The 10,653-nt window shown below is 37.2% G+C and overlaps 2 protein-coding genes across 2 annotated transcripts; one reads left to right on the top strand and one right to left on the bottom strand.

The window, feature by feature from the left end:
* The first annotated feature begins 5,011 nt into the window (after positions 1-5,011).
* On the top strand, positions 5,012-7,776 carry LOC110915365 (DAG protein, chloroplastic). The gene is made up of 5 exons (XM_022160043.2): positions 5,012-5,407; positions 6,708-6,805; positions 6,905-6,970; positions 7,063-7,251; positions 7,524-7,776. The coding sequence occupies exons 1-4, from the start codon at positions 5,049-5,051 to the stop codon at positions 7,224-7,226; spliced, it is 687 nt and encodes a 228-aa protein (XP_022015735.1). The 5' UTR covers positions 5,012-5,048; the 3' UTR covers positions 7,227-7,251; positions 7,524-7,776.
* Positions 7,777-9,114: 1,338 nt separating this feature from the next.
* LOC110919667 (pentatricopeptide repeat-containing protein At1g55890, mitochondrial) lies at positions 9,115-10,374 on the bottom strand. The gene has a single exon (XM_022163931.1). The coding sequence runs from the start codon at positions 10,372-10,374 to the stop codon at positions 9,115-9,117; it is 1,260 nt and encodes a 419-aa protein (XP_022019623.1).
* Between the last annotated feature and the right edge of the window lie 279 nt (positions 10,375-10,653).

Below are 10,653 nucleotides of genomic sequence, written 5' to 3'. Positions count from 1 at the left end.
AAATGTAAAACTTTCAGGAATGAAAGTATGAATGATATGTTGGAATCCGCGAGACGGATTCAACACGTGTAAGGAATGAAAAATATGAATGGAATGTTTGAATCCGCGAGACGGATTCAAGGAATGAAAGGCTCGAAGGGAATGTTTGAATCCACAAGACGGATTTAAAACATATAAAGGATAAAATTTACCCACATCAGTATTGTGTCGATAATTGACCATAGTTATGTCAAACGAGTTCTATGAGTAAATGTAAAGTAAATGAACAAGAGGATGATCATAATGGGCTCGCAAAGCTAAATTTTAAAATGAAAGAAAGAAGTTTTAAACCCGTTAGGTGTTAAATGTGTTAGTAATCGATCCGTAGGAGTCGTAATGTAGGGCGGACTATGACCCAGACAATAATTTAAGTATGAATGAAAAGGGTAAGCTTGGTCATGAGTACCGAAATAACGTAATGAATGATTTTGTAAGTAAGCATGAATGGAAAGAAGTACGAACGTATACCTCGATGCACATACGATAAATAAGAAATGTTAGTTGGCCTTGAAAGATTAAATTATGAAGGTTGGCGAACTAAGTAACTAGAATGAAAAAGTTTCGTGTGAGAAACGAAAAGTACTAACTGTTAAATTTCTTGATGATAATGTTAGAATCTTTGATGTGATGAAACCAACAGAATTGGTGAAAGGATGCGTTCGAGTGGAGGCACATTACATGGATGAATGGAATCTAGCCTGGTATGGCTAGTACTCGTGAAGAATGTGGACAGATCTGATGTACGGATCGTTGTAGTATGGAATGAAATCGAGGTAAGTAAAGTGTTTTAATTTATGACGGATAAGTATGAATTAGTAAATTGAAATCGCCCTGCAAATTGAGTGGTGAAAGGAGTATAGTATAGTATGGAATGGTTAATTCCTTATAATTAACATAAGGAGAGAACCATGTCATTGAGAATTACGTTTTATATGTTATGAGCGAAACCTTCGGGTATGGGTTAGGCCCTCATATGAAGAACCTGTATGATGTGCTTGTTTAGGCAACTTTAATGAATGATCATGAATTGAGAATGGATAGTTATTTAGCACTACGACGTATCTATTAAAAATTAAACGTAGATGTGCATGTATAAATTACGAATTTAGATTGTATAGTCAACAAAGATAATATGAGATTTGAAATAAACAGGAAAGAATGCTATTATTAGGAAGTTGGAATCGTTTCAAGGCAACGATTGGTATATTGCACAGGATATACAAATAATAGAATGATGAATGAACCATAAGCTAAGAAATGTGTTGGAAGCTATCGCTATTAGTGAAAGCGACACTAATAAGAATTCCGAGATGGGTTCTTGGAAATAGAAGGTTGTTACTAAGATGGGCTAGTGGTCGTGTTGATAGGGTAAGGGAAAGGATATTAGTGTCTAATGGAAATGAGAAAGGTTTCGGGGACGAAACCTTCTTTAAGGGTGGTAGATTTGTAACACCCCAAAAGTCGAATAATGAAATTCGTTAGTAGGTTACCATGTGTAATGAAATAAAATACAACAACTAAGTAAATAAACCTAGTTAAATGCCTAATAATAGGTTAGGAAATGAATCTTGTGGCAACTAAGAAAGTATGGTAAACTTGAGGGGCTAAGATGGCCAAAAAGGAAACTTATTATATTAAAACAAAAATCACACACACACAAGGTTGTGTGTGTGCGTACGGTTGCACAAGAGAAAGGGGGAAGAAGGGTATGAACCCTAACCACAAGAAAATCCAGCAATTGAAGGTGTTATGGAGCAAGAATCGAATGCATGAACTCGTTTTCTTGATGATCTAGCCCTAGCAAACATGTGGTAAGTTGTATTTTATGATTTGGTGATATTATGTGAAGTGGGTTTTGATTAATCCGTGAAGTTGTGTGAAATTAAGCATGAGAATATGATAGAATCACTATATGAAACATGAATTATGCGAGTTCTAGATGTCATTTGATGATTTAGAACGAAACCCATGTGTTGGAGTATAAGAATGATTATGATGAACATGCAATTGTTGATATTATGATTATGTTGTTGCACAAGATGCTATATGGTAGGTTTTGATAGTAAACATGATGTAGATTTGATGACAAAGTGATCTTGCTTGAATATGGAAAGGATATGCTTGAATTACTTGTACATTATGCATAAATGTTAGTACGCACGCCTAGTGTTTGATGAAATGTCTAGGTGAAACTAGCAAGTAAAATTATTGCAAGAATTTGGTAATTTGGAGTAGAATGTGATAATGTTATGTTTGATAGTTAAGTTAGCATAAGATACGTGTTTTGGATAAAATACATGTGAGTAGTTAGTTGATGAGATGGTTCCGTGAAAGTATGCATTAGGAATTACTACCCGATGTTTGAATGGTAGTGCACACCATGAGTCGGATTAGTGACATAATGGTAATTAAAAATGGGTATGTACTAAGTGTATAGGTTGAAGACAACTAGTAAAGCTTGATGTTACGATTACATTAAATTGGCTAACTTGGCATGTAGTTATCAAATGTAGGATCATGAAAGAGTTACTATGTGTAAATTGATTTTTGTGAATATCGAGTAAGAAATCAAGTGATCATGTAGTTGTATGTACTACATGACATGATTATGAAATGTGTATGGCGTTACTAAAATAGTTTATCATATCAAGATAAATGTGTGTGTTCATAAGTGGGGAATAAGTAAGTATGGTCGTTGACTTTCTGAAAAGTCAATGAATATGCGAGTGACATGATTAGACTTATGAATATGTCTATGAGAATTTAAAGAATCATGATTAAGTGTTAGGACGATTAAGTGTACGTACGTATGATAATAAATTGACTAAATGAATGTTGAACAATATGGATTGTCGGTTCATGTCATATGCATGATAAGTTTGACTAATGAAAGTCTATGTAGCTAAGAGTTTGAAATGGATGCGATATGAATGAACATGCATACTAGCTTTGATGTGGACATAATGACTTGAAAGGATAGGAACCCCAATTGACATGGACTCAAGTATGGAAAGCTAACGGATCATGAGAAAAGGGGAAGCTTTGCACAAACTTGGACGCACGAGGTAAGTGAATCCCAAACTTACCCATTTGACTTAATATGTTTTGTTGTTTGGTAATTTATTTAGAGTTATGTAAGAAAGTATGAATTAAAGGTAGTGACAAGGCAAGTTTAATGGAAAATAAACGAATGTGGTTAGGTAAGTTGGGAAGTGTATGATAAAGATCGAACGGGTCGAACATGTATGCATGAATCATGTAATGGTAATGTAATTTTATAAATTTTAAGGACCTCAAGGTATGAATTTTTAGTTAATTAGGTAGGGAAATGTTTTATGAACAATTAGAAATAAGTCTCAAGTGGAACGGATGCAAAACGAGCAAGTTATGCGAATTTTAGTGTAAAAATGAGGGGCTGATCTGGGCTTCACCGTAGCTTACGGTGCCCACCGTAAGCTACGGTGGGAACTGGGCATTTATTCCTGCCGTAAGGCAGACTAGAATTACCGTAAGCATTTGGGGCCACCGTAAGCTACGGTAGCCACCGTAGCTTACGGTGGAGGTCTGATGCAATTGTATTGTTTATGTAATTTCTTCGTTTTTCCTCGAACTCGGACCCCGTGAACCCATTCCAAGCCTCGTTAAGTCTTTATAATGTTCCTTAACCCTACCAAATGGCTTGGTAAGTTACGGATGAGTATGAAACTCACTTTTAAGATCCAAAACATATCTGAAAGATATTTTAAAAGCATTTATGACATGTGATTCAGTTCGGGATGTGTGAGCGTGTACGCGGGGTAATGAATTAGGTATGTGAGTAGGTATGCTTGTAGGTATTAATGTATGTATGTATGCATGTAAGTAAGTATGTGAGTAGGTATGTTTGTATGTAGTAATGTATGTATGTATGCATGTAAGTAAGTATGTGAGTAGGTATGTTGGTATGTAGTAATGTATGTATGTATGTATGTAAACATGTAAGTAGGTATGTTTGTACGCCGTAATGCATGTATGAATGTAAGTATGTGAGCAGGTATGTTTGTATGAAGTAATGTATGTATGAATGTGTGTAGGTATGTATGTACGTAGTTATGTATGTAATGCATACGTGGTTTCAATACACTTAAGTATTGACGTTATTAACAGTGTGCCTCGAGAATGAAATGTGGTGCAGGTACTCCATCGAGATTCGCTAAGGATTAGGCACCCAGATGGAATGACTATATCTAGAAAGATAACGGGATGGAAAGAATATGTGGATAGAACAAATCGAGACTACACGATTAAGAATCTTGTTTGTATATAATGTATGCTAATGTTTCGACTGTATGTGGTGGGTGCAGGTAGTACGAATCACAGATTTTCATCACAAGGAGTAGCGATCAAAGACCGAGTCACAAGTCAGATTGTACGGGAATACTTGACTATGTAAATTGATAGTTATAAGTTATGCTTTTGTTATGTAAATGAGTATAAAAGATGCATATAATGTAAGAAAGTGTTTCATAATGAACTTGCTAGTAGGTCAAAACGTTTTTAATGAAAGAAATTTTTATGGTACGAATTTCCGCTGCGCCTTTTCCGTTAAAGCGTGTTAGGGTGTTACAATGACTTTTCAAAAAGCCAATAAGTCAATAACTTGTTTCAAAAAGCTTAGCCAAACATGCCCTTAATATAATTGGTTTGTAGCGAAAGCTAATCCGAGATAATCTACGAACATTGTATCCCACGATCGGAGTCGAAGATCATGCCAATAACCGAAAGGTTGGATGTTCCAACTCCCAAACTCCACTTGTTGGTTTCTTCTTGGGAGAGGTTTTCCACCTAAAAATACTATCAGCCCAATGTAAAGTCCAAGGCCCAAGTCTTTCATACACAGCCCAACAACTTTGGGCTTTCACCATCAACCCAATACAAATCCCAAGCCCAAGCCCTTAACAAGTTAAAAATATCGTCTCCTCTTCACCCTTATCCCTCAGTCTTCATTTCCTCACTCTTCCAAATTTCCAATGGCTACTCTCAATTTCTCCATCCTCTCTAAAACCCTAACCCCCAAATCCCCAACCCCAAAACCCTCTTCCTTAATAACCTCCAATCTCCCTTTTACCAACTCCCAATCCTTCAAACCCATTTTAACCCGACCCGTTTCCAATTCGAACCGGGTTCGGACCCACCAAACACGGGCTGCAGTCGATGGGGATTACTCGTCCAGAAGGAGCAGCAGTAGTGAGCCCAGAGAGACCATTATGTTACCCGGTTGTGATTATAATCATTGGTTGATTGTCATGGAGTTTCCTAAAGACCCGGCTCCGACCCGGGAACAGATGATTGATACTTATTTGAATACTCTTGCTACTGTTCTTGGAAGGTTTGGGGTTTTTTTTTTTAATTTCTTTTTTTAGATGTGTTGATAAGTTTTGTACAGTTGGTTAATTTGTGGTTGTTGGTTATGGTGGTGTATTAAAATTGGATGCATATAAGGTGTTTGTGTTTATGTCTGACTGGATTAAGATAATGTGAAGTGGTTAGTAACTTATGTTTAGTAATCGAATTATTACGCCTTTCCGTTGTAACTAGCTTTTATGGTATCGTTATGGTTCTGTATGTATAATAACTGAGAAAACTGGGCTTAAGCTTTTTTGTTTTGATTTTTCTAAATAATGAATGAGTTGTTATCTCTCTTTTAAGTTAGTGGGTTTGTTGTTTTTCTTTGTGGCAAAAACCTGACTGGATTTATTAACTGAAATGGGCTAGAATTGACCCGGCCATCTAACCGAAGGACCAAACAGTTTGTGACTGAAACCGACTGGTTATGAAATTTTGAAAACTGAAACATTGTTTGGGACCCATAACTGAACTGAACCAACCCGTGCTCACTACTGTTACGTATACTTTAATTTAGCAGTCAATAGCGGTGGGACAACGGTTATTGGGCCTTCCAAAATAGCGGTGTCAAAAAGCGGTCCAGAATAGCGGAACTGCTATTGTCGGCGCTATTAACCGCTCATTGACCGTTACATTAGATGCCTTGGTTGATGTGGACTCGGAGGCATGGTTTTAAAAAACGTTTGAGGCGTGCGCCTCGAGGCGAAACGACCAAAAAACGAGTGTGAGGCGCCTCATGGTGTTTTAAATGTATATGCGCCGCAGAGGGGCTGAGGCGCTAAGAAAGCTGCGCCTCAGGTGTGCCTCAGGGGATTTTGATAGCTGTTTTTGACTTTTTGTGTCAATTTCAAGCGTTTCATGTCTTTTTTAAGCGTGTTTTTGATGATTTTGATGAATCTGATGATGAAATCAGTTAGTATTATTATTTTTATAATATATATAATTTTTATATTTATTTATTAATACCGCCTCGGCCTTACGCCTCGAAACTCGTTTCCGTTCTTTTAAACCTTGCTCGGAGGAAGATTTCATGGCTTACGATTCGATCATGTTTCAAATATTGGCACTTTTGAGTTTTGACTTTTGATATTTACTATTAATATTATATTATATATATGTTTTACGTTTTATATGTGTGTATATATAAATTCTGCCTGATTTAAAATTACCGGTATCCCATCGCGATAACCTATATCTCAAATATTGGCCCTTGACCGCTAAAACTGCATAGTACTTAAAAAGAACTTATGATTTTATAACTGTGAGAAAATTGTTAATGTCAGCATGGAAGAAGCAAAGAAGAACATGTATGCTTTTAGCACTACCACATACACAGGATTCCAGTGCACGGTAGATGAAGAAACATCTGAAAAATTCAAGGGTAAGTAACCAATAGCCGCATTATTTGGTTATCAACATTAACAAGAAGTTCGATCGAAGAAATTTATATCTAAATATCAACGGGCTTTGTATTTTGTAGGATTACCTGGAGTGCTTTGGGTTCTGCCTGATTCTTACATAGACGTGAAGAACAAAGACTACGGAGGTTGTTTATATATAAAAGACGCAAAATATCATGAACATGACCTGTTAAACATGTTACTTTGATATATTGATTCCTTGTTTATGATGTTTTAGGTGATAAGTATGTGAACGGGGAAATAATTCCTTGCCAGTATCCTACCTATCAACCAAAACCGAAAAAGCAATCTAAATACGAGAGTAAAAGGTATGTAAGACAGAGAGACGGGCCGCCTGCCGAGCAGAAAAGACCTAAACAAGAGGCCACTTCTTCTGAGTGAATCACCCTCAACATGACATCTCATGGTAACCATTGTCAATGTTCATATTGAAATTATAGTTTTTGTATTCATATTCATATTTAGCTTAAAGCTGTTGTGAGTTGACCCAAGTTGACCCATACTACTTAATTACCATATTGCCATGTGACTGGATTAAATTTGAAGTTGTCGCCAATTATAATCCAGCATCCACTAGTTTACCAAAAAAGTTGAAGCTTAGTAGATATAATCATAATTTAGAAGACTGCTTAAAAGACGTAATTGCTTATCTTAGTTCTTATACTGTGTGTTCTGCAGGATGGCAACCGTTAGCTTGAAACGAAAGAGGGTTTGTGAGGATTTCCGTTCTAGTTATCTGCAAATGGAAGGGGTGAAAAATGGAGTTGAATTCAGTTGTTAATTTAGTGCTAGCTAGAACTGTTTTTATTCGGTCGGTCTGCTAGAGTATATGTATTATTTTTCTTGAATTACCCCGGTTAATTATATGGAAGTTTCAGAAGATGGTGTTCTGAACGGGATTTTGAAAGTATACATGGCGTGTTCTGCGATTTATGATGCACGTGATTAATCCTATGATTAAACAATAAATCCCAGGTTAATTGCTAATAAGTTGTAAGCTGGTCTCACTTGACAAGGTTTTGAATGTACCTCTATGAAAATCGATAGAAGCTTCTGATTTGCAATCTACTTTAGTGTTAGGTGACGACACAAACTCTAATCGTGGAATGGTTGGTGCAGCAAGTTTAGCAAAAGAGATCCTAATATTAGAAGAACAAAAGGTTATTCTTTCACTTGTTCGCTAGTCGACGAGTATGCAGTTCGGTAGGGGAGATTTTCCTGTCTTTCATTGCCCAATCTGAGCTGTCCTCATTTTTTATGACCACCCGCCGTTCTGTATCTTAATTTTTAGTTCTAGCCATTTAGGCCGTTACAAATAACATTTAACCCGGAAACTTATACCGTTGTACTTCAAATCCAAGAAAACCCAGATAAGTGTTTGATAGGGTTTGTGAAATTAGGGCAATACAATCACGAAAGTAGAACAGTTTATTGAATGATTCAAAGGCAGGTTACAAGCTGATGACATACGAAAAGATAAAAGGACAGAAACAGAGATAATCCAGGGCTACGCCCTCTCTCCACGCACAAATGCAGGAGCATTAACAAACTAGACAAACTCAATCCTACCTCTAACACGCCTTATTCTCTATTACTTATACTACCCTGCTTTAGCCCCTGAAGAATACTTATAACTCACTTCCCTCTCATAGTTGATTCCCATCAGTGTTTGTTGCAAAGATGTACCACCCATAGGCCTTAATACAAACTACAAGTTAAAAAAAAGAGTGAATTTAAAGGATTGTCCTTTATCTTTATACCCATTTTCAGGCGTTGTCCTTTTTGTTTAAAATTGACGAGTTTTGTCCTTTATGTTTTCATATCATACACGTTTTGTCCTTTAGGCCTAACAAAGTTAGTTTTTTCAGTTAAATTTGGTCATGTGCTTTGGACATGAGGGCATTTTTGTCAATTCAAAGGTAAGTTCAATGGCAGATTTACAGCTCAAAGCTTCTGCAACCTTTGAATTGACAAAAATGCCCTCATGTGCAAAGCACATGACCAAATTTAACTGAAAAAACTAACTGGGTTAGGCCTAAAGGACAAAACATGTATGATATGAAAACATAAAGGACAAAACTCGTCAATTTTGAACATAAAGGACAACGCATGAAAATGGGTTTGAATATGATCTCCATTGAAGATCACTAGATGTTCACTACTTTAAGCTAAAACAAGAGAACAAAGATGCAACAATGATCCAAGATAAACCATTTCAAAATGGCATTGCAGATAAACAAAATGGTCTAAGAACATAAAAAAATACAAATTACAAATCAGCTGCCAACTTAAGTTTATAATATATGAATTTACTTTCATCAACAAGTTTCACAAGCTCCTTAGCTTCATCAATGGCAGACTCCTTCACTAACCCATCCAACACTCTCTGCAAATTTAATCTACCAACATTATCCTCCTGCAGCAAACCCTCCTTGCTCATATCAAACCCATATTTATAATCACCCTTTTTACACGCAAACGCGATGATTATCCTATACGTCACCGAATCAGGAACAATCTTGTTTTCCACCATTTCTGCATACCATTTCTTAACCTCCACCAAATCATCCTCCTTAACAAACCCATTGATCACACCATTGTAAGTATACACATCCAGGTTCACCCCATTACTCTTCATCTCATCAAGTAATCCAACAGCTTCCGTTATCCGTTTATCCACAACCAATCCTCGCACCTTCGCGTTATAACTTCTGATATCTGGTTCAAGATTCTTGCTTTTCATCACCTCCCATTGTTTATCCGCTTCCAATATGTTTCCATTCCTATATAGCGCGTCAAGAACCGTATTGTAAGTATACAAATTGCATTCGCACCCCTTTTTCTCCATCTCATCGATCACTTTCAACGCCGAATCAGTATCGTCCATATCACAAAAAGCCTTGATCACAACATTGTACGACACATCATCCGGTTCGATCCCCAAATCCTCACGAATCTCCCGAAACAACTCCGGAATCTCGTTAAACCTTTTGGAATTAACACAGGCTGTAAGAAGGGCGTTGGCGGATAAAACAGTACGCAGGCAGTTTAACTGAGGCATTTCGTCGAACAACTTGCGTGCATGATCATACATTCTAGATTTCCCATACAAAGAGATTAATCTAGCAACAAATGGCTCGTGGGTCATGTCCGTTTTGTATCTTTTTTGGTGTTCGAGGATTTGTTCGATGTAGTAGTGCTGTCTAGCGTGTGCAAGATGGTTGACAACGTCTTCGTAGTACTTGTAACTGTAACGAAAAGGACCTGTGTTTGAAGCTTTTTTGAATTTGTCGATGAACATTTTGAGGTTTGTTAATGAATCTGTTAGTTGTGACATGGGTAAGGGTTCAAATGCCAGTTTTTGAGTCTTGGGTCGCGAAGTGGTGTTTTTATTGGGTTTTTTTGACTTTTCTTTTATTGTTCTCGTGGTGGTGTTTGTGGCGGCGGCGTTAACGGCAGCGGTGGTCGTGGTGGCGGCGGCTGTTGTGTTGAAGATGCGGCGGAGACGGTTGTAAGCGGCGGAAGACATGATGGTTTTGTGGTGATAGCCTGATAGGGGAAGGGTTTTCACTTTTCGGAAGTAGTATCTATTGTAGTGTTATTTCTGATTACAATAAATAATTAAATATTTTTCACTCTTGCCAAAAGTAGAGTTCTCGTTGTTTTTTTTTTGGTCGAGGGTAGGGATGTAAACAAGACCAGAGGCTCGAGAGCTACTCGTGATCGGCTCGTTTAAAAGCTCGAACGAGCCGAGCCTTAACGAGCCCAAGCCCAAGCTCGAGCCTGAAATAGAGCTCGTTCTGTTATC

The sequence above is a fragment of the Helianthus annuus genome, chromosome 16, assembly GCF_002127325.2.
Source record: "Helianthus annuus cultivar XRQ/B chromosome 16, HanXRQr2.0-SUNRISE, whole genome shotgun sequence".
Lineage (NCBI taxonomy): Eukaryota > Viridiplantae > Streptophyta > Magnoliopsida > Asterales > Asteraceae > Helianthus > Helianthus annuus.
Note: the sequence above shows the minus strand (reverse complement) of the source record. Positions and strands in the feature narration are given on the sequence as shown.